The sequence below is a fragment of the Ochlerotatus camptorhynchus genome, unplaced genomic scaffold (assembly GCF_037179485.1).
Source record: "Ochlerotatus camptorhynchus isolate MF236.1 unplaced genomic scaffold, CSIRO-AGI_Acam_v1.1 ptg000428l, whole genome shotgun sequence".
NCBI lineage: Eukaryota > Metazoa > Arthropoda > Insecta > Diptera > Culicidae > Ochlerotatus > Ochlerotatus camptorhynchus.
The window spans coordinates 266,553-294,164 of record NW_027040914.1 but is presented as its reverse complement, the minus strand read 5'-3'; the positions used below and the strand labels follow the sequence as shown (position 1 = coordinate 294,164).

The following is a 27,612-nucleotide window of genomic DNA, read 5'->3' as shown; positions in this document are numbered from 1 at the left end:
TAGATGTCACCGCATACAACAGCAGTGACATCTGATGGAACATGAATGCAGAAGCTTGACAAAATGATTAATTACCTAAAACTGTTATGCACCCAAACATAGAACAATATGTAGACAAACATGCAAATTTGGTAGTTCTGATATTCCTGGCTCTGCTTGGGCTGGTTCTTATCCTGCGGGACTTCTTCCTTTGTCTGTCCGGAGAGAAAATGTTCCAGTCACTTTTGAAAATAATTCAATAAATCATAGCCTTCTACAACTGTGCCATAAAAAATGGTAAGCGTCTTATGTCAAAGATGAATCACCCCTAGGAGAAATTATGGCGAGACAGATCGTAGCCATCTGCGATCAAATCTAGCACAGTTTTTGGGGACCTCAATACAGATCGAAAGAGCAGTGGGAATCAGGTGGTTGTTAAGTTGACACACTCTATTGTCGATATGAACAATTATACATTTATTAGACAACATATAAATTAACTCTGTCGTTCATCAACCCTCGAACATTTACTAGTCCTCATGACAACTATACATACGATTGATCTTCGTGATATCTCCTGTGCTTAAGCGATCGTGCCTTCCGAGTTCTATACTTTCATCAATCGGTATCATCGTTGGTTCCCCATTTTTACTGAATGCAATCCCCGGGTAGTGCATTATACTGTCATAGTCGTACTCGACGTTAAAACCAGTCACCGCACTGGAATTGAACTTTTTGAAGTTGTGCTTTTGGCCCGTTTTGATGTTCTCCCACACGATTACCAGATAATCATCCCGGTCGGGAGCACTCTGCATATGGAAGAACCCAAGCGTGTGCAGCAACTCGTGCATGAGTGCTACCAAACGGAAGCATCCTTCTTCTAGCTCGTTCGGTTGATAGTTGATGTACTGCTTCTTTCCACGATTACCGACCGAAGAAATACACCCCGGTTTGGTACCTATAATTTGAACGTATTCCGTTGCATCGTCATCGGCTACAGCGAACTTGACACACGACACGCTTTCAATTTCGTCCATGGCTTGGCGGATGTAGTCGACCTGCTCGTCGGCTGTAAAAGAGATGGAAGATAGTCCGCATGAGAGCGTTGTCCGAGGGATGTCGATGGAGTTCTTACTAAAGTCATCAGCTTCGATGCGGTACGGAACGGTATTGTCTGGCCATCGATAATCCTGGGAAATTAGTCCGTTCCGGGCTATACCGTATATAGCCAATTCCTGTTGTGGGGAAAGTATCATGTCGCCTTCGAAATTACCGCTGAGCTCGTAATCGGGTAATCCGTACGTTTGACAGAGGCAGAAAGTTAATAAACCATAAATTACTGCTTTGATCTGAAAGTTGTTTAATCCTATCATTTTCGATGATTGGATTAGGATAAGTAGAATTAGTAGCTTACCATAATTCTTAGCTAAAACTGATATACTTTCACGGCTAACAAGATCGAGGATTACGGGCAACAGCAACCTATCCTGCTTTATAAATGACTGCAACAGGAAGTTTTGATTTTCTAATGGGGTCGTTCTTTGCTTAATTCTTATTTAAACTGCCGTTCAAATGATTGACAAATATTGGAATCTGAACTTGAATCATCTACCCTAACTTAACACAAAGTAACAAATCAGTTAATAAATTATTTGGTACGACACTTTCAGACTACAGTGTAAGTAATTAAAGAAGCCCAGCCCTAAATTAGGCATGCAAGCTGTGCAGTAAACGTAATTTGTAGATTTGTAAACAAAATACACAGTTAAACTTCAGTTCGTTGCTTGACTACTGGTTCAATGGGGCTTTCGGATGAAGTAGCAATACGTAACTAAGTTGTCATGTTTCATTTCTTTTTTGGGAAGCATCCGTACATTCGATTGATTTTGAAAATGTCTTTCTCACTCATTCCATCCCGTTGGCCCATTCGGTCCTCGGTGGCCTGCAAAAAAGGTTGAAACAAGTATAAATTTAAGGCACTGTATGCTCATTTATAAATAAGAAAATTTACCTTCAATGCCACGATCGTCTTCTGTCCGTTGATGCTGAACGCCGTCGAGCTGTAGTGCATCACACTTCCGAAGTCGTACTCCGTTCCAAAGTTGCTTACCTTATCCGCATCGTACAGCAGAAAGTTGTTCTCCTTTCCGGGTTCAATGTTGTCCCACACAATCTGCACGTAATCGTCTCGGTTGTACGTACTCTGCATATGCCGGAAGCCCAGCCCATGAATCATTTCGTGAACGATACTACCCAACCGGAAGCATCCGCTATCCAGCGGATATGGCTGCAATTTGATGTTCTGGCTGCCACCAATGTGTCCCACCGTGGCCGAGCAGCCCGATCCATCTCCGTGGATCCGGATGTAATCGGAATTGTCTGGATCACGTGGCTGGAACCGCACACAGGACACCGTCTCAATCAACCGCATGCCCTTCAGAATGTACTGGATTTGATCTTCGTTGAACCATTGTTCTTCGATTTCGTAGAACACAATATTCGACGGCCATCGATACCGCTCGTCGACCATTCCGTTTTTGCGGAACATTTCCGAGTACTGTTCCTCCGTGAGAATCATGTCACCTTCGAATTGACCGCTTAGCTCTTCGGCAAGTTCGTTGGGTTTCAGGTTCTTCAAGCGAGCGACTGTGGGTGGAAAGGAAGAGTGATCTGGTTAGCAAGACGCTGGAAGCGAGAAGAAACTTCGGAGGAAGGCACAAATGCTTTCTGGCGAAGCCAGAATAATCATCTTGTGTAAGCTGGTAGAATCTTCCTGGGGAAACAGAAACTTCCACGACGGAAGTTTCTACTGACCTCCCACGGATGAATCTTCGGAATTTTTGTAGTAGTATCTTTCGGTTTCCCCAGATTTCTATGTGACTGCCTTTGCTTGTGTTTTATGAATCTTAGAAATTCCTTTAAACTTTTCCTGGAAGCCTCTTCCAAATTTCCCCAGATTTTTTTTTAAATTGTCTCACTACTTGACTAGCCTATTGGTCTCAAGCAAATCGATTAACGTATCCCATTCTAGTCGAAATGCTAGTGTTCGATCGTACCATCGGCACCGGGCTCTACTATATTTAAATTTAGAATGAGAAAATAATAACAGCCCCCCCGTGCCATGGTAACGGTCTGTTCAGTGCGAATTGCAGTATGGTGCAGCCATCACTTTTCACACTATAGACGTGGATGTTTTTGTTTTGGTCATTTTTTGTTGTTATTGTTTTGATTGTAATTGGATGTGATGAAATACCTTATTGTGATGTTTGTATATTTAAACCAAAGAATATTGTGAAATACATAGTTCGTTTTGAGTCCCCGAGCAGGCAAATTGCCTCTCGGGGCATAGTAACCGGTGTGTCAACCTGAGCCGAAAGAAGACCAAATTAAAAGACAACGTAGGGTAACATTATCCTGGACGAAATACACTATGTTTGTTTTGATTCGCTATGAAAGTTTGACAGATAAAATGAGGGGCTCGTGGATTTTCCTATGTTTCGAGGGGTGCATCGATTAGCTTGGGACCGAGGAGAGCAACAGAGCTGAGCTAAAAAGTTGAGCACGTTTCTTCGGGACCTTCTGGTCTTAGAGTTACCTCTATGGTACTAGCGCAAGGTTCTAGACCGTCCGTCTAGCTGCCACGTCGAGTACGCCTGCAAGAGAGCGTCTATGGCTGTGGGGGCATTATCCCGTATGATGTCAAACAGCTCGGCAGTGAATGCCAGTAAGCGCAGGCTCCTCGCTGGGGTCGTAGTATCTATCCTCAGATACGGCGGCCCTGCGTGGGCTGCGGTACTGGATATTGACTGCCACAGGCAGAAATTAGAGAGTACACACAGGCTAATGTGCTTAAGGGTGGCCAGTGCATACCGCACTATCTCGAGAGAGGCCGTCTGTGTCATAGCAGGGATGATGCCAATCAGCCTTATCATTAAGGAGGATGTGGCGTGTTATGACGCGAGGACCGTTCGAGGGGTGCGCAACAACGCGCGAGTTGTGTCGACCGCGAGATGGCAATTGGAGTGGGAAAACTCCACAAAGGGGAGGTGGACTTACCGCTTGATACCTTCCGTATCAAGCTGGGTCAACAGGCGCCATGGGGAAGTAAACTTCCACCTGACACAGTTCCTGTCAGGCCATGGCTGCTTTAGGAGCTACCTGCATAGGTTCGGACATGCAGGTACTCCCACCTGCCCCACATGTGCTGGCGTCGAGGAGACCGCCGAACACGTCGTGTTTGCCTGTCCACGTTTCGAGCCAGTATCGAGCGCTATGCTAGCGATATGCGGAGCGGATACCAGTCCGGACAACATCGTTCATAGGATGTGTGGTACCACCGAGAACTGGAGCGCGGTGGTGACTGCGGTCACCCACATAGTTTCGGTATTACAACGACAGTGGCGAGCCGAGCAGCAGTTACCTACTGCCCGACCAGATCGTTAGAGTATTGCTAGAGAGGCGCCATAGCGCTACAGCGGCCCCTCCCACGAAGTAATGCCTTCGGGCGGTTCCGGGGAGGCCAAGGGCCAAGCGCACAGGGTAAGGTTTAGTGGGTCGGGAGTGAAATTCTCCCATCCCCACACCCTGAGTTCCTTCTCAGGTGTCTGAGCAGATTCCCCCCTGTATAAAAAAAAAAAAAAAAAAAAAAAAGACCGTCCGTTATGACCGGTGGTCATTGCGGACGACTTTAACGCATAGGCGGTGGAGTAGGGCAGCCACCACACCAACCAGAGAGGATGCATCCTACTGGAGGCCATGGCCAAACTGGATGTTGTACTAACCAACACCAGCTCGGTCAATACCTACAGAAGGAATGGTGCAGAATCCGTCATTGATGTGACGTACTGCAGCCCGTGTTTGAAGGGCAACCTACACTGGAGGGTCGATGAGGGTTACACCCATCGTGACCATCAGGCGATCCGCTACAGTGTGGGGCCAGGTGAGAGGTGAGTGGCAGGAGGAAATCCTTCCTGCGCTCGAGGCTGGCGGACGTCGTTCTTCGATGAAGAGGTCTTCGACGAAGCACTGAGGCGGGAGCGAATAACCCCGGATCTGACGGGGGAAGAACTGGTAGCATCGCTGACAAGGGCGTGCGATACAATCATGCCTAGGAGAGCCTATCCCAGGTATGGCCATAGACCGGTGTGCTGGTGGAGCGAGTCGATTGCTATCCTCAGGGCGTCTTGCCTCCAGGCGAGAAGGAGGATGCAACGAGCTCGTACGACTGAATCTCGGGAGGAACGCCGTGTAGCTCTTCGAGCGGCTAAGGCGGCCCTCAATAAAGAGATCGCCAGACGCAAGCGTGCGTGCTTTGACAGCTTATGCCAAAGCGCCAACACGAACCAATGGGGGGATGCCTACAAAGTGGTCATGGCCAAGACCCGTGGCGTGGTGGCACCCCTGGAGAGATCGCCGGCGATGCTGGCGTCGATCGTTGGGTTCTTGTTTCCACGTAGGGACGTAGACTCCTGGCCGCGGATCCCAGTCGCGGGTCAGGGAGAAGTGTCTAGAGTGACAAAAAGAGAACTTAGCGATATTGCCAAGTCGCTGGTGGTGAGCAAGGCCCCTGGCCAAGATGGGATCCCGGTTGTGGCTCTGAGGGCGGCCGTTGCGGAAAATCCAGACATGTTCCGTTCTGTTTTTCAGACCTGTCTGGATGAAGGCATCTTCCCAGATGCGTGGAAGCGGCAGAGGCAGGTGCTGCTCCCGAAGCCAGGAAAATCCCCTGGGGACCCGTCAGCATACAAGTCCATTTGTTTGCTGGACACAGCTGGTAAACTGCTTGAGAGGGTCATCCTCAACAGGTTGTCGGCTTACACTGAAGGTGTAGACGACCTGTCAAGCAGCCAGTACGGGTTCCGTAAGGGTAGATCCACGGTGGAAGCCATTCACGACGTCATGCAGACGGCAGAGGTGGTCCACCGGAAACGAAGGGGCATTCGTTACTGCGCGGTGGTAGCCTTAGATGTGAAGAACGCGTTCAACAGCGCGTGCTGGGGGGCGATAGCCCGCTCGCTACACCAGCTCCAAATTTCCGGAGGGCTGTGCAACATTCTGATTTTCTCCATACTGGGCCCGGTGTTATGGAACGTCATGTACGATGGACTGTTGAGGATGAAATTCCCGGTAGGCGTGAAAATTATAGGTTTTGCAGACGATGTCACGCTGGTAGTCTACGGGGAATCCCTCGAGGAGGTAGAGCTGACAGCGGCTCACTGCGTCAAGCTTGTGGAGGAATGGATGAGATCCAGGAAACTGGAGCTTGCCCATCACAAGACGGAAGTGGTCGTAGTCAACAATCGCATGTCGGTACAGCATGCGACGTTGACAGTCGGCGGAAGCACAATTAGGTATGTGCGCCCTCTGAAACTCTTGGGGGTTATGCTCGATGATAAGCTCAGCTTCGGCTGCCACGTCGAGTACGCCTGCAAGAGCGCGTCGACGGCTGTGGGGGCATTATCCCGCATGATGTCAAACAGCTCGGCAGTGAATGCCAGTAAGCGCAGGCTCCTCGCTGGGGTCGTAGTATCTATCCTCAGATACGGCGGCCCTGCGTGGGCTGCGGTACTGGATATTGACTGTCACAGGCGGAAATTAGAGAGTACACACAGGCTAATGTGCTTGAGGGTGGCCAGTGCATACCGCACCATCTCGAGGGAGGCCGTCTGTGTCATAGCAGGGATGATGCCAATCGGCCTCATCATTAAGGAGGATGTGGTGTGCTATAACGCGAGGACCGTTCGAGGGGTGCGCAACAACGCGCGAGCGGTGTCGATTGCGAGATGGCAGTCGGAGTGGAAAAACTCCACAAAGGGGAGGTGGACCTACCGCTTGATACCTTCCGTATCAAGGTGGGTCAACAGGCGCCACGGGGAAGTAAACTTCCACCTGACACAGTTTCTGTCAGGCCATGGCTGCTTTAGGAGTTACTTGCATAGGTTCGGACACCTGCCCTGCGTGTGCTGGCGTCGAAGAGACGGTCGAACACGTTGTGTTCGCCTGTCCACGCTTCGAGCCAGTATCGAGCGCTATGCTAGCGATATGCGGAGCGGATACCAGTCCGGATAACATCATCCCTAGGATGTGTGGTACCACCGAGAACTGGAGCGCGGTGGTGACTGCGGTCACCCACATAGTTTCGGAACTACAACGACAGTGGCGTGCCGAGCAGCAGTTGCCTACTGCTCGACTAGATCGATAGAGTGTTGCTAGAGAAGCGCCATAGCGCTATAGCGCCCCCTCCCACGAAGTAATGCCTTCGGGCGGTTCCGGGGAGGTCAAGGGTCAAGCGCACAGGGTAAGGCTTAGTGGGTCGGGAGTGCAATTCTCCCATCCCCACACCCTGAGTTCATTCTCAGGTGTCTGTTAGCAGATTTCCCCGTGTATAAAAAAAAAGACCGTCCGTTAAGTGGGAAGGAAGTGATAGGAGACTGAGGCTTGAAGACGAGGGTCTGATCAGTGCTGTGGTCTCATAAATCTTCTGGAAAAAGCTAGGGGATACTTCTAGGGGAATTTGGAGAATATTTCCGAAGGAAACTGGCAGGAAGTAACGTGGTAAGTCGAAAAAAAAAATATATATATACGGCCTGCCAGAGGGATTTCAGGAGGTAGTTGGATGAATCTTCAGGGTGAAGTCAGAACAATGATCCTGTGGAGTTAGATAAAAGACTCACGAAGAAATTAAAATGACTTCATGGGTGAAGTTCGCAAGAGTCAGCAGGTGGGAAATCACAAAAAAAAACTTCCGGGGCAGTCGGAAAAAAAATCCGAGGAAGATGGAAGACTCTTTCAGTGGAAGCCAGATGGAAGTGAGAAGAGCCATCCGATCGAAGTCAGAAGAAACTTTCTGTGGAGGTCGGAAGAATCTTCCAGGGGAAGTTGGAAAAATCATCCGGGAGAAGTTGATGCAGTGTGAATCGAAAAAAAAACCTGGAGAAACCGGAACAAACTGCCTAGGGCAGTTGGTAAAATATTCCGCCAAAAGTTAGAAGAGATGTATTTCATTCCATGTTACTCTCTTCTTGAATAAACACGTTTTCTTTGAACTTGTTAGTTCCGTCGGTCTCGTTGGTTTCTCCTCGTGTGGTCATCCGAAAACCCACTTCGTTATGGACCAATTTTTGCCGAGGGGCCATTGAGCAATCGTCTTGATCACGGCAAGCCGTAAGATCTCGATTTTCCTGGACGATTTTCAGCCTTGAACAGCCCTGGATTGCAGCTGCTGGAGGTATTCCGGGTACCAACGTGCACAGATTCGTTGAAGGTGGCACTGAGTTGGTTCCCAATGGTTGAGCAGGTTTTCGGGAATGTTGACCAATGTTGCTTCGGGCATGGATTGGAGGTTTGAACCTACCAGGATGTGACCGGGTGTTAGGGCTTCCAGATTCGATGGTTCCGATTACAGTGGTGTTAATGGTCACAAATTGAGACACATCTCAACCTGGGCTAGTAAGGTGAGCATTAGACTGATGCAAAATTTGAAATTTTCGCTCCACAGTGTTCAAACGGTTTCAAATCGGGTCCTGATTAGCCTCTGAAAGTTTAAACTCATTTGATAAGAAACTTACTTGGCACAAACCATTTGAAGTTTATATGGAAATTACTATGGGAAAACAAAACTTTTTGTTCATTGTCTTCTAGCCTTTTTACATATTGTACTGTTAACACATTCTTTTACTATTCTTATGGGCATTTTTATCAGCTACAACTTTGCAGAAAATCGTTTTTCAGCCAAACGTCAAATTAAATAGTTATTAATTGTTTCAGAGATTGATAATCTTAAGGCAAGATTAAGCAGCTGTATTGTGGGCAACACTGTATTCTTCAGTGTGGCATAGTAGCCATGATTTTTGTCCTCTATTCTAAGCGCCATAAACACCAATGTTGCCTGCTGAACAGTTGATTGAGCATAATCATAAGACATCAGTTACTTGAATCATTCATATTTTTTGTTCCTTACATTTGATCGAAAAGTGGTGTTTAACAAAGTTGTAGCTGAGTGAACTAGTGAATTTTGAGATAGATATGAACCAAAATTATGGTTTCTTCGTAGTAATTCCCATATAAACTTCAAATGGTTTGTGCCAAGTCAGTTTCTCACTAAATGAGTTCAAATTTTGGGAGGCTAATCAGCACCAAATTTGGAACCGTTTGAGCACTGTGGAGCAAAAATTACAAATTTTGCATCAGTCTAGTGAGCTTGTCCTCGTAGGCAAGACTGGTATTGCCAATTTCCTTGATGGATCTTCGCGGACTTCACCGCAACCTCCCAGAGACCTCCTGCTTAAGCATTTGGTACACTCAATGCAAGGTGTGTGAAGCTCATTTGAAGGTCGTTGCGTTATATGTCCCCCTTCGCTCACGAGCTCAATGTGGACGGATCGTGTGGACAAATTCACAAACACCTTCGCTGGACCTCGCCCCAGGACTTGGACTTACCTCAGGACAGTAAATGTGAGTAGCTTCGCAGTAAAAGAGCATGATTTTAAGGCTTAATAAGCATTTCGACGTTTTAGTATTACAAAAACCATTTTTTCATGCAAAGACGTAGAAATTTAACCATCGATATAGTGAGGCTAGCTATTGAACTGTATGTGTAGATCGAAGACCACGTGGCCGTTACCTGACTCGGAAACCGTGTTCAAATGGGGCAATTCGAGATCACAGTTGCCATCATTAACCAAGCTCTGGATTGTGGCATTCACAAGCATGAACACCTAATCGCTTTGATCGGTTAACTGTGTGAGAAGGTCGATCGGAAAGAACTATTTGCGTTTGCCCAAAAGAAGCTATCGGTGTTGCAGAGCATTTCCTATGATAACCAACTATGGAGGCTTTGGAAAAAACTATCGAAATGGTCACTGAATCTTGACCTCAACACTTTATTTTTTCACACATTTCGCACATCCAATGTATATCACAACACTCACTATTTTCCGGTGTATTCTCGAAGATTCGCAACCGTGGCGCTCCATTGCAACACGTTCCTAGTAGAATAAATACTGCCGCCGTTAAAATTCGAGAACAACTCATCTTTCTCCTAAATTCACAACCCTGACCGGTTCGGTAGCTGTTGCGTTCTGCCTGCTGTTTGGATTATTATTGGACAACCGATTGGTGGCGATGGTTTTATAGCGTGCCAATTACTCTTCCAGTTGGTGATCAGATCACATCAGATTTGACATGCCTTCATTGACGACTGTTGCCTGATAGCGGGTTCAACGCAAGATAAGCGCCCTCGCTAAGTAAGTCGTCATTATCCGTTCGATTTTGCAGGCATACACTACTGTTGACGAGATATCACCCGGCACAGGTACATTATTCCGATGATTTGGGGTAAAAAAACGATTTGTTTTTACTTGGAACTGATCGGTTCACGTCACGTCCAGTGGCTAGACTACGCCGATTGGTGAACTTAAATGATAATCGTCACAGAGGTTCCTAATCGGTTGGAAATTCCGACTTCTGTTCTGTCGATTTACCGTCAACAAGACAGAGGCAAGAATGCAACATTCATCAATACCATAGATTTCCGGAAAATTGGTACCGGAAAATTTGGCAAGACAATTCTTAAGACCAAGTTCATCCAGCGCAATCAAATCGTTACTGAGATTATGAAGGTAAGGCCAAACAAACTGCAGATAAACAAGATTGTTGCCTTTGAGCTTTTTTTGGATTTAGTATCGAGTGTACATTCCCAGTAGCGATGTTGAAATCGAGGGAGTTGTCTTCCGATGAGAGTATGACTCGCGATGATTTCCTGAAAGGCGGGGGTGGTGTCTTCAAGAACCCTAAACTCCCCTAAAATGCAATACTAGACTGCATTCAAATGCATTCACTGTCTCTCGTTGGAACGAAGAAGGCATACACGGTATCGGACTCGTTTCGTGTGACCTTCGCCAGTTCAGTATTTCCTATTTACGTCGCGATTGGGGAGATCTGAATACCTGTTCGTTTGTATGTACCTTGTGCAAAATGCAAAAAACTAGGACATACTGCATGGGGTTATCCACACTGCTACCTTGTACTTCATCAAAAAAAAATCTGCTTACTGGCAACCATATCCTCGACCATAACAAAACGCTGAAAATGTCGGATCCCCCCAAGGTGTTGATTGTTGTGATAATTACGGAGACGGATAGAAGTAAAACGCAGCGATTGCTTCGCCGTCCTGCCATGGCAGAGGCATACAAGATAAAATGATTTCGGAAGGGCAAAAGTGAAGAGAAACACAAAAACACTCTTTAATAAAAAAAACGTTTTAATTCTCGACCGATTGTTTTGATAATAACATGAGGAATGAAAAACAGTATAGCAAGAAAAATGGCGGTCGCAGTAGAGTCCAAAAAGAAAGGTTACCACCTCACAGTAGGGTTGCCAGGGTTGCCATGGTTGCCATTCTAACAGCCTCCGTCAACCGCAGCAACTCACCAAACCGACATTAGCCCGGTGACGATGAAGGGCAGACGCTGGAAGACTCTTGGTCATCATGTCCGCCGGTTGTTCCATGGACGAAATGTACCGAATACAAATCCGTCCATTCTTCACCAAATCACGAAGAAAATGAAATTTGACATCCACGTGCTTCAGCCGTCCGTGGTTCTTGCAGTCCTCCGCAATCCTTATTGTGGACGAAACTCACCGGAAGTTCAGCTACCGTTCCCAAATCACGAAGCAGACGAAGCAGCCAAATTTCGTAACAAGCAGCTCAGCTCAGCTTCCGTAGAGGATAGTGAGACCACTTGCTGCTTACGCGTCATCCAACCGGTAGTGCATCCAGCAACTTTGAATACACAACCACTGACGGAACGTCGGTCCACTGGATCATTGGCCCAGTCCGCATCGGAGAAAATCTCGACCATCGGAGCCTTCAAATCAGCACGATACATCAATCCGACATCCAGAGTCCCTTTTATGTATCGCAAGATACGCTTTAAGTACGTCCAATGTTCATCCGTGGGGCAGCTCTGGAATTGACTGAAAAAATTCACTGCCGCCGACAGATCCGGTCTTGTTGTGAGCGAAGCATAAGTTACGCAACCCACAAATTCTCGATACGGCTTTGACGTACGTTTATCCTCCTCACCCTTCGGTAATTTCAAGCGGCACTCCATGGGCGTAGATGCCGGTTTGCACTCCTCCATACCGAAACGATGCAGTAGATCCTCCAAGTATTACCGCTGACTGATGTGCAACACTCCTGCTTCCATATCACGATCGATTCGCATCCCTAAGAAACTCTTGATCTCGCCCGCATCGGTCATCTCGAATTCAGAGGCAAGGCAACGCTTCACTACTTCTACCGCCTTCAGCGATGTTCCAGCAACAATGACATCATCCACGTACAGTACGGTAATCACCTTCTCGCTCCCGATCATTCTAATGTACTGGTCGTTTGAATTCCTGTTGAAACCCATGCGACCCTCTACGAACCCATGGAAACGATCATTTCACGATTTCGAGGCCTGCTTCAATCCGTAGATTTATTTCTGCAAGCGACAGACTTGATCTTTGCCGTTCTCGAAGCCTTCAGGTTGCACCATAAATATTTCATCCTTGAGCTGGCCGTTGAGGAACGCCGTCTTAACGTCCATCTGGTGGATCGTCATCTTCTCCTTGTTTGCCAGAGCTAACACTGTTCTCAGGGTGTCAAATTTAGCCACCGGAGAATACGTTTCGCAGTAATCGAAACCGTATCTCTGGCTGAAACCTCTGGCCACCAACCGAGCCTTAAACCGGTCGGGTTCTCCATTCGAGCCACGCTTTATTTTGAAAATCCACTTGCTCGTTATCGGCGTTCGGTTTGCTGGTAGCTGCGTCAGTTTCCAGGTTCCATTCTTCAGCAAGGAATTCATATCTTCATCGACAGCCTGTTTCCATCTGCACCAATCGTCTGTTCTACGGCGCTCAAAGCATATGCCGCGTAATCTACATCGTAGTCCTGATGCCAGGAAGGAGGGCGCTTTTCCCGTTGTGGTCTCCCAGATTCCACTTTGATATCCGGCGCCGGGCCAGCATTCTTCTCCGATCCGTCCTCGTCACGAAAACTTCCGAATTCATCATCAGACGCTTCTGAAACGGCTTCGGTGGAACCTCCGCTTGCTTCATTGTCAGAATCCTCCGATTCGCTTTCCTGAACACTTTCCCGATCGCCTTCGTCCGACTCTTCATCACCTACTGGAGGTAACGCGAATCCACCAGGTGATTGCTTCTTCTCAACGTCTGTTTGACCACCCTCTGCTTCAACGAAATCCACATCCCGCGCATGAATGATTCGCTTCGCCTTCGGGTTCCAAATCCGGTAACCGTTATGTGCGTATCCGATGAAAACACCTTTCCAAGCCTTCGGATCCAACTTCTTGCGTAACTCCTTCGGCACGTGAACAAAGACTGCACATCCGAATGCTCGTAACTTTGAGACATTCGGCTTTCGTCCCTCCCACAACTCGTACGGAGTCATACCAGCACCAATCGCATTTGACGGGCTTCTGTTGACCAAGTACGTCGCTGTCTGGATGGCAGGTTCCCAGACCCGCTTGTCTACTCCTGAATCCTCCAGCATAGACCGCGTTCGCTCCACGAGTGTGCGGTTCATCCGCTCGCTGACGCCATTCTGCTCGGGCGTATTGTAAGTAACGGCTAGCTCAGGGTTACTCTTAATTCTGGGTCGGCTTCCCACGTACTTCAGGCAGACTCTTGGGGAACAAAGCGGACAACCAACCAAACCAATCACGACTAGAAGAGGACTCGCATGCAAACCTAAGGCTCTAGTATTAAAGAATAAACGTCACAAATTTATTTTAACATTTTATTTAGGACATATGAGAGGTGAGGGAAGGAAGGAATTTTAGGGAGAGGGTATCGGTGCGGCCGTTCAGCTGCTGGTGGGGCCCTTCACATGCTTGAAGTGCGAGAGAGAGTGTGTTTCTGCTGACATACCTGATCCGGCTTGCTTGTTGGAGGGGTGCTCACGAAAGGGGGGGGGGGAACCCGCCGGTCCTCACCAGGCTGGTAACCTCCTTGGCGTCCGTTCCTCCGCTCCACGACCGTGTGTAGTCACCGAAATGGCGAAGGGGACTCGGCTGACTACCTGCACCTGGGGTTGAATCCGAACGGATGCCAGAACGGATCTATTCCAGGAAAAGAAGGCTTGCTTGACCTTAACCCAGGGTCCTGTAGCCCGTCCGTCGATGGTGAGGTTCTTCGAGGTTGGAGTTCCCACGTGGTCCACTCAATGGAACGTCAACGGTCCGACCAAGGGGAACGTTGATCTCGACTTCTCCGGTCGATATGCTTTCCGTCTGGTAGATACGGTTCCGCCACGGTCCAGATAGTCCCACGTGGTCTTTTCGGCCAGGCACAGTTCCGGGCTTCACTGGCTCCTCCCACAGGTTGCTTCGGCCGACAGAGGGCTACACTGGCACTTCCCGCGTGGCGAAACTTCAGCCCAATCTGGGCTTGGCACTACTCTTCCGGCTCCACGAACTTGGCTCAGCCGTCACGACCCGTTGGCCTTTTTTCCGGACACTTCCACCTCAATCGACTCCGCACACCACCCGAACGTTTGGGTTTTTTTTTCTTTTCGGTTTCTATTTTTCCACTGAACAAACTTGTCCAAAAAGCGTCTCGTTCGTTTTGTCGTCCCGTACTTTCTGCCGACCTCTGCTTTTCCTAGGCCATATCCCCTTATTTCTCTCGTTTCACTCTCTCCCTCTTTCTCTCTCACTTTCTCGTTGACAGGCGGAAATCGACAAACGTTCCGATTTCGCCCGTTGGAGATGTCAACTGTGCTTTGCGTTTGCGCACGGTGGGTTGATTAGTAGTGTTTTTTTTGGTTTAAAATTTAGTGCGGACTTTGCCGTCTTTTGTTTTTATTTACAGGGAGCACAAAGGACAAATGACGCAAGCGCGGTTTATGCTTGTCCAATGGCTTTATTTTTGTACTTAATGCTTATGACTACATGCAAAGTCTTACAAATAATTATATACATTTGCTGGTCAACTAATTAACTGGGTTTAAATATTTATGTTAAACATAAATTAACAAACAAAAACAAGATAAACTGGCAAAAGGAATATAATACTAAACACAGAAACTTAACTAACCGATGAGCCTACCTTAAAGTTTTGAATTTATAACTAAACTAGCTACCTACAGTTAAACATCATATTCGCAAAAACTGTACATCGCCAATCGACTTCAAAGCCATTGTTGGCGGTGATTGACCGGTAACAGTATATGGGACCGTCCATTCAACTTGGATTCCCTTACGCTTACAAAAATCATCAAACATCTTGCTACGGTACTCACCGCAATCGGCTTATTTTTACACCGAACTTTGCGGTAACCAACGCCTCATACTGTTGGAACAAGTCGAACACCTGACTTTTGCGCTCCATCAGGAACGTCATCGTAAAATGACTCCAATCATCGATGAATGTCACAAAATAGTGTACACCTCCAACACCATCAGGTGAAACCGGTCCACACACGTCTGAATGGATCAGTTCCAGCACTCGCGACGACCGTTTCTCACTACGCTCTGGAAACGGCTTCCGGGTCTGTTTGCCCACGACACACGACTCGCACATAACAACACTCTTGTCTGTCTTTGCACTTCCCGTGACCATATTTCCAGCGATCAGTTTTTCGAGACTTCGCGCATTTAAATGGCCGAACCGACGATGCCACACTTCAAGATTCTTCGGAATCCGCCCACACGTCAACATGGAATCACTCACGCTACGCTTTTTCGTGAAGAGATCGAGACGATACAACTTTCCACAACGAGAACCCATCGCGACGGCCTCCGCTCCGCGATATATCACTACTCGTCCGTTTTCGTACGTCACTCGCATTCCCGCATCGTCCACCCTCATCACCGAGAAAAGATTACATCGGGATTCGGGCACGAACAAAACGTTCTTCACAGTGCATTCCACTTCCGTCCCGTTGACGTTGGACACCACTTTAATCGTACCGGAATGTTTGGCTACTATCGATTCACCGTGTTTCGCGACGGCGATCTCGACCGGACACGTCAACGGCTTCAGGCTTTCAAACAGCGTTATGTCGTTGACAATGTGGTCCGAACATCCTGAATCGATAAACCACTGCACACGAAATTATTCAGCAAACTTCTTCACTTCAATATCACCGCCCGCAGCAGCAAAACAAACACCGCTCGGTCCAGATTCCGCTGCATGCGCCTTCGGCGTATATTTTTCGCGAGATTTCTCACCACTTTTCTGTCCCTTTTTCGTGGGGCAATCAGACAATTTATGCCCCTCTTGCTTGCACCCAAAGCACTTAAACTTCTTCTTATTCTTCGGCTGCTTGGTGCCCACAAAAACAGCTGCGTCGTTCTTCACCGTTTGCTCCCTATGCATCCCTTTTCGCTTCGTTTCCTCATCCAAGAGGCGACACTTAACGAACTCCATGTTCAGATTTGCCTTTGGCATTGTTTCCAAGGCAGTAACCACAGTGTCGAACGATGGACCCAATGTGAGCAAGAGATGGCAAATCACATCTAGTTCTTCCATCTCTGCTCCCGTTCCACGGTACTCACGCACTAGCTGATCGAAGCACAGAAAGTGTTCCTGCAAGGTACCGCCCTTATACCGCAATGCCAACATCCTGCGCTTAAGATGCATGCGGCTGGCGATACTGCGTCGCTCGAAAACTCTGCTCAGTGCAGTCCAGATCTCCTTCGGTGTGCGCTTTCCCTGCACAAACTCCAGCTGAGAGTCGTGGATTCGGGAAATGATGAGGGATTTGCATCCAAGAAAACAACGGAGCTCTAGGATCAGGATCGTGGATTTACCACTATCACGGATGTTCCGGATCTTCCGGAGGACGGTCCCATGGCCATCTGGGTCCATGGCCCAAATTCATTCTTATATCACAGATCCTAATGTTAAAAAAACGCGTAGCTCTAGGATCAGTTTCATAGATTGATCACTTTTACGGATGTTCCGGATCTTCCGGAGGACGGTCCTATGGACATCCAGGTTCATGTTTATGTCACAAGCCCAAATTTTTTCTATCATCACAGTTCCTAATGTTTATAAGAAAAACGCGGAGCTCTAGGATCATGATCGTGGATTTACTACTTTTACGGATGTTCCGGATCTTCCGGAGGACGGTCCCATGGCCATCTGGACCCATGGCCCAAATTCATTCTTATATCACAGATCCTAATGTTAAAAAAACGGAGCTCTAGGATCAGTTTCATGGATTGTCCACTTTTACGGATGTTCCGGATCTTCCGGAGGACGGTCCCATGGCCATCCAGGTACATTTTATGTCACGATCCCAAATATTTGTTTATATCACAGTTCCTAATGTTTTCAAAAAAACCGCAGAGCTCTAGGATCAGGATCATGGATTAACCATTTTTACGGATGTTCCGGATATTTCGAGGACCGTTCCGTTGTCTCCAGGATCCATATATAGGAACCATGACTGTATTCTGGCTAGTTGTGAACATTTGTGCCCATTAATCTAAATTACAGATCTTGCGCCACTTGCAAAACCCTACAAACACACCTTTCAAAAAAACGTGTAACAACTCTTTTCGCTTTTTAAAAAAGTAGACGACTCTATTTTCAAGTTTCTTGCAATCACAATCATCTAGAAACCCTAGGAATTCTAAAGGTACCACAATTTTTGAAATTCATTAAGAAATGGCTAAGTTGTGCCATTGCAAACTTGCCGTTACACGTTTTTCGGAGGCATCGTAGTCGGCGTAAAGTTTTTTACCCACCGTATTCGGAGTGTTAAATAAAAAAAAAAGTTTTAATTCTCGACCGATTGTTTTGATAATAACATGAGGAATGAAAAACAGTATAGCAAGAAAAATGGCGGTCACAGTAGAGTCCAAAAAGAAAGGTTACCACCTCACAGTAGGGTTGCCAGGGTTGCCATTCTAACACAAGACACTATTTTATTGTTCTCGATTATTGGAGATACTGCTACTTTCATCTAAGAGGCCGAGATCAATACCATATCTCGGTCAATACGGTAACGGGCGGAGGTGGCAATACTTACATAAAATGGTTTAGGACTTGTACCACCCACGAATTTGTGCAACTTGCTTAATGCTAATGCTAATTACAAACTTCAAATCATTTGCGTCTTCATCAATCTTTACAATTTTTTCACAGACTCAATATGTTCGGGTTATGAATCAAACTGGAGGGATCAGAATGCGAATTCTTTTTTTTTCAAAATGAAGCACCCTAGTCGGTCGCATTTCAGCTTGGTTTATTGATTAAAGAGCTTTTTGAATGGTTATCAACTTTTCACAACAGCGGATAGATCCAATTCCGGAAGGCAAACACATTCGAGTACACCCCGGGATACTTTGGCGCGGCACAACCGTATCCCCAGGAAACAATCCCAATCAGATAACCGTTCAGCGCGACTGGTCCTCCGGAATCGCCCTGGCATGAGTCCTTGCCTCCCTTCTTTACCAACCCGGCGCAGAACATCGTTTCCGTTATGTTGTTGAAGTCAGTATACAGCTCCGAGCACAACTCGTGACTCACCAGCGGTACGGAGACTCCCTGCAACCGATCGGAAAGCGATGATTCGTACTGTAAAGGGAAATATGCATTGACTTCTAGCGCTTCAAAAGAAAATTGCTTTTGTTCACCAAAATCGATCCCCAACCGGAAATGAATGCTTCATACTGGGGCGAGTAAAACTGTTCAGAATATGCTAGGCTGATCAACGAAACCGTCCGGCTGAAGTACAGACTTATCTCGAGTCGCAGCATCCCGATATCGTTCGTCAGGTGGTAATTACTGAACTCGGGATGGATGTGATAGTCAGCCACGTTAACCAATTGACCTCCATCATTATGGTTTGAGGAGCCAGCTCGGACAGCGTATTTACCCTTACTGAAAGAAAAAAATGCGTTGAAAGAGACAAACGATTGGAACCGATTGGAAACTCTCACTCCGAAATGCAGTGGGCTGCGGTGAGCACTTTGTCGGCGCTTATAATTGCTCCTCCGCAAATGTGCCTCTGGGATGATCTAGTTTTGATCTGCACCGAAACCTGGTATGGGACCTGTTCGATGCCAATCGGATGTCCACCGACGATTTTGAGGCGATCCTCGTCGAGATTGAATCCAAGCTTGAAACCTGCAATAGTTTTAGCAGTCAGTTATGGTACTAGTGTAATAGAGTCGTTTTAGATTGACGATACCTTCTGCGAGTGCAAGGCTAATGATGGCTGTCAACACTACAACTGGATTCATGATTTTCACCTAAAGCGAACTACGGAACAGCGGAACGTTTTCGGAAATACAATGTCTTAGTACTGAATCTTCTTCCGGTATTTATACGAAATTCCTGCATCACCGGATAGTGGATATCCGTTCATATCAGGAAGGTGAGCATAGTTTATGACTTCAGCAAACTGCACGAAATTCGTACACTTTAATTATTATCTAAGATTTAACATTGACCTAGTTTGAAAACAAGACTTGAAGGGGATGTAATGGACGATAAGTGAGACCGAGCATCTGATTTCCGAGCAGCCATGTGTCTATCTGGATGATAACGATGGACGTAGCAATGCTGTCAGATTGGAGCATCTTCTGCATTGATAGAAAAAAGGAATGTCTGGAATGCCTTTGTGTTGAATTGTGTACCTGTTAAGAGATTTGTTTATTTTCATGGTGGGGTTTTCCCAATCAGTAGACTGACGGTCTGGGCGCATCCGACGATGATGGTTTCTGCAAACAGATAAGTAGGTACCGTTGAAGTTTAAATTCATGTTTGTTCGGATAAATCCACCTGCATCGCAGTTGTACAATTAACCTTATCAGATTAAAAATCAAATAAAATACATACATTTGCGCTGCGCTACAAAGTAAAATCAATATACGGATTAGTTCCCGTGAATCATGGGTGGTCCTCATTAAGATGGGTCCCAAGAGTTAAACCTGTTTTTTTTTTTAATAACTTTAGGGAAAATTTAAATGATTTTAAATGCTGAAGTTTTTTTATTAGACCAAATGAGACTCTAAATCAAATGGACATAACACAGTGTTGCCAGTAACTTTAAAAGTCATGCATATTTCAAACCATGGGTGCCAAACAGTGCCAATGAGTGTGCCCAAGTAGTGTTTTGGCCAAGAGGTAGGTCGCTCCGCACACCAATTCTGGGTCAACATTTTTCTCAGTGTGCCGCAGGTGTGCCGATTATGCCGACAGTGCCGGTCATAGAGCAAGCTGCGATCTTTTGTAAAATACGAGTATTAGTATATTTTACAAACAACCCGCTATTTTTGACAGTTTGAATGTTTTGGTTTACAATCGCAACTGCCCCAAAAATGTCGAATATCGTGCTCGATAAGGATTCCTTCTACCGACGAATAAAACGTCTCTACGCCAACTGGAAGGAACCAGAGTTTTCCCATGATGATTCGCTGCAGAAGGTGGATTGCATTCTGACGGTGGTCGACGTAGACGAGGAAACCATCTACAGCAAATCCACCTCGCTGCAGACCTGGCTGCTGGGATACGAGCTGACCGATACAATTACGGTGCAGTGCGAAAAGCCCATCTTTTTCCTAACCAGCAAGAAGATCGACTTCTTGAAGCAGGTCGAGAAGGACAGTGAGGAGGCCATTCCGTCGGTGAAGCTGTTGGTTCGGGATAAGAACGACAAAGACAAGGCCAATTTTGAAAAGCTGCTGGAGGCGATTAAGGAATCCGAGGATGGCAAAACGTTGGGAGTCTTCTCCAAGAACAACTTCCCGGGTGAATTATGTGAATCGTGCCTTCGTCAAGGATAAGAGCTTCAAGACGGTGGAGATCAGCGTCCCAATCGGGTACATCATGTGCTCCAACGAGGACTCCGAGGTTATCACCATCAAGAAGGCATCGGTGGCGATAGACGTATTCAACAAGAACCTCAAGGATCACATCATGGAGATTATCGATGATGATAAGAAAGTAAAACATGCCAAACTGTCGGAGGGTGTCGAGCAGGTTCTGAAGGACAAAAGGTACGTCTCCGGTGTGGATACCAACTAGTTGGACATGTGTTGGACAATTTAATGTTAACTATCGTGTAAAATCTCCCCTCGTTTAATTTTGAGCTACAGCTGGCATAAACAACGAAGGAGATCGCAGTAGGTCGCGCTTGAAAGCTGACGTGTTTTTCATTTGCTGCGTATTTTTCGTCAACGAATTAAACTTTGTTTGACTTGAATTTGTTAATTTGTGTGCTGAAATTTAGTTTAAAGTGTTCATAAAGTTATCATTTAGTGATACATCGTGTTTTTTTTTTCCTGTGCTGAGGTGTCCAGTTTTGAAGCCAAATTAGATTAAAAAAGAGAAGAATATAGCAAGTGAAAAATATAAACATGCAGTGACAAAAGAAAGAAGCAAGAAAAAAGGTCCGCCTTGAGTGATTCGGTTGACCTTTAATTTAACCTCCAAAATCTACGTCGCAGCTTCAGTTCCATTGTTTTGTGTCGGTTTGATTGCCTTCCGTAAGCCCGGTTCTCCGAGCTCGGATGCCACACATTCGGCGCGTAGTTCTATTGAGAGATTCGTCACCGCGGACGAGTTTTAATCCGGTCCGATTGGTGAATTAGCCTGGGCAAGTGCTGATAATGTGTCCGTCGCGAGTTTTGATGGTGATTCGATGGCAGACGTTGCCGTCTGCAAAAGTGTTCGGCTGCTGGTCTCTTGACGGTGTCGGAGATTGCGACTAATCTGAAAAATGCCTCGCTCAAGAATTGACGGGGTATAACTGATGGCCGCGAACGGTTCCTAGGAAAAGCACTAGACGCGAACATCTTCCCAGGCATGGCAGTGCAAGAAAATTTGTGTTCGGAACTACGTAACCCATGAATTGGGGGATCAAATTAACATGGTGAGACCAGTCCAAATACTTTTTACAATAAAAAAACATAAATTAAAGACGTGCCAGGATTCAAAAGAACATTTTGAAGCTGGAAGTGTGTGTGTAATACTAATATCCAATTGGTAGAGGTAATACTTACATGCGGGGCTTATTGTAAGTGAAAGTAACCTCGGAATGGGCGTGACTCTCCAGACATTCTGAAATGGGTTGCTGGATCTGCAATAGAGCTATCACCGTCTAACTCCCGGACTAAAGCTGTATACAATGACCATACATGCGACATTGTAGAGAGAGTTCTTCCATAATAACACTGCCGGCCAGTGGGGGTTAGAGGGAATACACACACACACACACAGCTGGCATAAACAACGAAATCGTTTGCAAGGTTGCATACAATATTACTAATTTAAGCGATATTGCGCTTAAATTTACACGAAATAGCGTGTAAATTTACGTCAAATCTAGCGTTAATTTTATGCCCAAGTAACCAAAAGTTCCGCATTCAACGATTAAAACCACTTCCAAGTTCCATAAAGTTCAAATAAAGTTCCGACCGAACCTTCAAGTTCCATAAAGTTCTAATAAAGTTCCGACAGAACTTTCATGTTCTAATAAAGTTCCGACAGAACTTCCAAGTTCCATAAAGTTCGAATAAAATTCTGGCAGAACTTTCAAGTTCCATAAAGTTCAAATAAAGTTCCGACAGAACTTTCAAGTTCCATAAAGTTCTAATAAAGTTCCGACAGAACTTTCAAGTTCCTTAAAGTTCGAATAAAGTTCTGACATAACTTTCAAGTTCCATAAAGTTCAATTAAAGTTCCGACAGAACTTTCAAGCCACATGAAGCCATCCGCACAAGTCTTTATTAGTAACAAAATTTAATGTACGTAAATATGAAATGATCAGTGACCCGAATAAATCATAATTCTTATATTTATGCAACATAAAAAAATTAAAAAGTAATTTCCTGGATTCGAACCCGTGTATTCGACATGCGATCTACGATTGCTAACCTCTGCACATAAGTGTGATGGCATACCATGAGGGAAAACACCAATTTAAAATTCATCAAGGTGTTGTGTTTCGTATTCAAGTCAGTCAGCTGGCACTGAAAACTCCAACAGTAGGCGGGACAACAGCGGACTTTATTATATCTCAGATGACGCAGCGGTTCGTGCTGGGGCTCTCGCGCAGAAGGACTGGCTTTAATTCTTCAAACAGCTACAATTCTACTACTAATGCTGATAAATCAATACACATTAATACCTGCCTTTAGAAATAACTTTCATAAAAGTGCGAACTAAATATAGAATTGGTGTACAGGTCAAAAACCTTTTTTAATTTATTTTCCAAAAGTTCCGTCCAAGTTCCGCCAGATGCTGCTTAGAATGCTCTTCAATTATGGTATCGGAACTTTCAAGTTCTTATAACGATTTAAAAATTAGGCTGCTTAGAATTCTATAGACCACCTCCAACCAAGCTTCTTAAGCCATAAATAGCCTTTTATCAGAACTTTTGGTTACTTGGGTGGGCGCTATATCTCGCTGACATTTACATGAATTTTTCAAACGGTGTGGTCTGATATCCTCTAGTATATTCAATTAGAGTATGTATCTGAAAAACACAGTCAAACAGCACGTATGTGACCAACTACAATGACAGCTGTCCGGCAGTGTTCCAATTTAAGTAATGAACAACCAATGCCTACGAGATTGTACCGAAGGTGTGCCGATGGATGTGCCCAAATTGTGCCGAACCTATTTTCGGCACACTGTGCTGAGTGACTTACCCCTTGGTTTTACCCCTTGATTCAACACGATAAAAAAATACAACTTTGAATCTTATTTGGAAGATACCTTGAGTTAGTTGTAAGTTTTCTGGGGGTTCGTGAGCATTTCTGACATTGCTGCAAATTATGATAAAAATCACCAATTTACTACATTCCATAAAGTATCAGAACAAACCAAGGCGTACTTTGATCAAATTTACACAACAATCAATTTTACGGATGTTCGGGATCTTCCGGTGGACCTGGTGACCACGCGGATCTAATGACCAGCTAATATATCACAAAAAAACAATTTTCCCGCATCGCATATAAATTCAGAGAATTACCAAGGCCTACTTTGATAACATTTTCGAAGCAAAAAATGTTACGGATTTCCAGATCTTCCGGGAGGCCACTAATATCTTACTACATTCCACATAGTATACAAATCATACCATACAAATCAAGGCCTACTTTGATCAAATTTACGTAGCATTGTAAAAACGCATGTTCCGAATCTTTCGGCGGGTCATCTTATGACCACTCGGAGTCAATGACCTGCTAATATATAAAAAACACAATTTTACTTCATTTCATATAGTTGCAATACGTTCACTCGGCTGTCGACAAAAGCAGGCCACTCTCGATGTGTGCTACGCGATCGTCTGTTTTCTCGGCAGCAACCATTATTGTGTGGTCCTCCTCATTGTTCTTCATCAGCAGTTCGTTTGGTCGATGCGTCGTCGACTTTGGAAAGCAACCGTTTCGTGATGAGTGTGTGAGTGCTGACCACGTTTTGCGTCCATTGCTACAATGGACGCGCTCCGACCCTCGTTGGCGTTCAACAATTTGCCATACAATGAAACCACTGGAAGCGGCTCCAGTTCTGATGGAGGAGGCTTTTTGGATAGCGGAAGATAAAGTGTTTATTGTGTTGTACCTTTTGACTATAGTTTTAAGATGTATTGTATAGTGACCAAGAATCCTCGGCTCTGTAAAGTTAATTCAGTTGAGCCTTATCAAATAAATTAATAAACAAAAAAAAATATAGTTGCAATGAATAATCAAAGCCTACTTTGATCAACAATACATAATAATCAAGATTAGGGTTGATCCGGGTCACCGGATGGCCTTCCGGTGGACACTCAGTATTTAGAACCAGGTTGTGGGTTGGTTTTGTTAAATATAAATCAGCACTACCCATAGATGCCTATTGCTGTGGATTTTCAGCATCACCTTGTTCTAGACGACTTACCTTTTCTCCTCTCGATGGCCTCTCGGAAATCCGGAATAAATCCGAAACTACTTGGCCAATATGTTCCTACATTTAGAAGACCACAATTAAAAAAAAAAAAAAATACTTACTGTGAAAATTTCAGACAATTTCATGGTGAAACAGAAAAGTTATTCCCATGCAAACATTGCTATTTATTGCTGCACGCCTGTTCCCTTGCCTGTTCATAAAAATAAAAACCGCACAACGCGCGTTAGGCCCTTCCCGAAAGTAAGACAGGTGGTGTTCATTTCAAACGGTAATAACTTTTCGGGGTTAACTCGGATTTACATCCGATCTTGAGCAAAGATGCTCCCAATACTCCAAAGGTTCTACATTTTGCACACGAAGAAAATCGACCAACTACAGCGCCTCCTAGAGCCACGAATGTGAAGTGGTTCATTCCCCCATACATTTTGTTGATATTCCCCATACAAACATCAAGCCATTTGAGCGAGGGGTTCCCGTGAACCAAATGACTTCAAATTTTGGCAGTGTCGCCCCCCAAACTACCATTCCAGGAGGTAGTGTTTGATTTTATTCCATGTATCGCTGAAAAACTCTCAACACATACTCATGATAAACGGTGCCGGTGATGTAGTGGTAAGCGTGATTACCTCTCACCCCAGCAGGCCTGGGTTCAATCCCAGTCGGCGCCGCCGGGATGTTCTGAGGCATAACATCTCTGATCACGCCTTCCTTCGGATGGGAAGTAAAGCCGTTGGTCCCCGGTTCATGAGTTGATGGTTCGATAGGTAGGGTCCAGGTGTGGGAGCTGCCTTCCTGGCACGTCGGTAGCATTGGTGCTCAGCACGGAAAACAAGATCGACGGAAAAAACAAACCAAAGTAAAAAAAAAAAAAACGTACTCATGACAACCTTTGAAGTTCGGCACTTTAATTGCCAGCTCGAAAATGTCAAAGGTGTCTGATAATTCCTTTCTAATCGGGCGTCTTATTTGCAAGTACTTGAACTTTGACAATCAATTCAAACAAACCTATCAATTTGCTAAATCGACCTGCTTTGCCAAGTATAATCTCGCTTAAGCGTTGTCTTATCTAAGACAATGGTGGTCGATAATGCTACCGAAAATCTATAAAAGGCTTAGTCTCGCAATGACTGAATTACGCGAATCGACCATGTCGAGATTGGCCTTAGTTTTGGTTTCCGTCCTGGTAGCGGTAGGCTCCACCCAAGCAGCGGCAGTCAATAGAAGGCTTCGGCAAAACACTCCGGAAAATAGTGAGTTTAATCGATTTCGTCACTCTGAATTGATCGTAGATATTTATTGATTCGAACTTTACTAGTCAAACGGCTTCGCAGTCTGCAACCGGATGATCTGAAGGAAGAGTTCAGTGGCCAGTTCGAAGGTGACATCGTGCTAACCGAAGAACAGGAGAACGCCATCTTCTCGCTCAGTCGAAATGGACGGGTTAACCTGGCCTATCGGTGGCCCAACAAGGTTATCCCCTTCGTGATTACTGAGGATCATTTCAGTGAGTCTTTGATAAAATATTAACCAAAAGAGCAGCTGATTTTAAGCTACCTTTAACAGCTCCTGAACAGGTTGCCCACATTCATCGGGGATTGCGGCTGATCGAAACGCAAACTTGTCTGACATTCAAGCCACTAACCGATGAGAGGGACTACATTCGTGTGATTGGAAACGAAAAATCCGGCTGCTGGTCCTATGTTGGCTTCTTGGGCATCGGTGAGCAGCAGTTGCATCTGGATCCGAGTGCGGTGGATACGGGTTGCTTCCGAATTGGGACGATTGTTCATGAATTTATCCACGCCCTTGGCTTTTACCATATGCAAAGTGCTACCGATCGGGATGATTTCGTGGAAATTTTGTACGAGAATATTCAGGATGGAAAAGAGAACAACTTTGCGGCATACGACGAGAGTTCGGTGACGAGTTTCAACGTGCGCTACGACTATGGCAGCGTGATGCACTACAGTGGGTTATCGTTCAGCAAAAACGGGTTGCCCACGATTGTACCGAAGGTGAGTGATGGGTTGCTACATACGTAGAATTGCAATGTGACTTATTGCTTAATGTTTGCAGGATCCAAACGCAGTTATTGGACAGAGGGCAGGCATGAGCGAACGGGACATTTCCAAACTCAACCTTATGTATCAGTGTTTGAAGAAGGACTGAACGCGTGCCGTTATTCACATTTGCAACTCAATAGGTTTGGTCGGATGCCTACTAATAAAATCTTAACAGCTTTTAAAAAGAACGACAAAGTTTAATTTCCTTTCCTTCTGATTACTTTTCATCGTCTCTTCTCAAATTGGATTAAAATAGATTTTATGAAATTCTCTACAACAGGCGTTTGACATTATCAAACTATCGTTTCTACTCACTGAAATATTTCGATCAATTCGGTCAAATGGCCGCCGGAATTGGCCGTTCAAACGTCGTTTGATTAAAAATTATTCAATCCATGAATCACAAATCTGGCCCGGATTGCCAACTCAGAGAAAATGTAGCATCTTGCGATAGGTTATTTGACAAGCGGAGCTTCAATTGCCTGCTTCGGTTGTCAGTTACTGCTGGACGAACCACCTCAAAATCTGAATGCACTTTTCTGTTATTTAAGGGGGTATTCCCAATCTTTTGCCTTTTTTCGGCCTGTTTTTCAATTAATTTTTTTCAAGGAAAATGAATAGTAATGCGCCTAACTCTTTGGGATTCTTG

General features: G+C 45.5%; 3 protein-coding genes across 3 annotated transcripts; 1 reads left to right on the top strand and 2 right to left on the bottom strand.

Moving 5' to 3' along the window:
• Positions 1–1,823: 1,823 nt before the first annotated feature.
• Positions 1,824–10,095, bottom strand: LOC135711217 (seminal metalloprotease 1-like). The gene is made up of 3 exons (XM_065233998.1): positions 9,909–10,095; positions 1,991–2,625; positions 1,824–1,921 (listed from the first exon to the last, which is right to left on the bottom strand). Exons 1-3 carry the CDS (start codon positions 10,009–10,011, stop codon positions 1,826–1,828), a joined length of 834 nt encoding a protein of 277 aa, XP_065090070.1. The 5' UTR covers positions 10,012–10,095; the 3' UTR covers positions 1,824–1,825.
• An 8,176-nt stretch (positions 10,096–18,271) lies between these two features.
• On the bottom strand, positions 18,272–19,244 carry LOC135711254 (trypsin alpha-3-like). The gene is made up of 4 exons (XM_065234047.1): positions 19,193–19,244; positions 18,942–19,128; positions 18,636–18,882; positions 18,272–18,576 (listed from the first exon to the last, which is right to left on the bottom strand). The coding sequence occupies exons 1-4, from the start codon at positions 19,242–19,244 to the stop codon at positions 18,283–18,285; spliced, it is 780 nt and encodes a 259-aa protein (XP_065090119.1). The 3' UTR covers positions 18,272–18,282.
• Positions 19,245–26,023: 6,779 nt separating this feature from the next.
• On the top strand, positions 26,024–27,069 carry LOC135711231 (blastula protease 10-like). The gene is made up of 4 exons (XM_065234015.1): positions 26,024–26,150; positions 26,216–26,404; positions 26,464–26,915; positions 26,977–27,069. Exons 1-4 carry the CDS (start codon positions 26,024–26,026, stop codon positions 27,067–27,069), a joined length of 861 nt encoding a protein of 286 aa, XP_065090087.1.
• Positions 27,070–27,612: the final 543 nt, after the last annotated feature.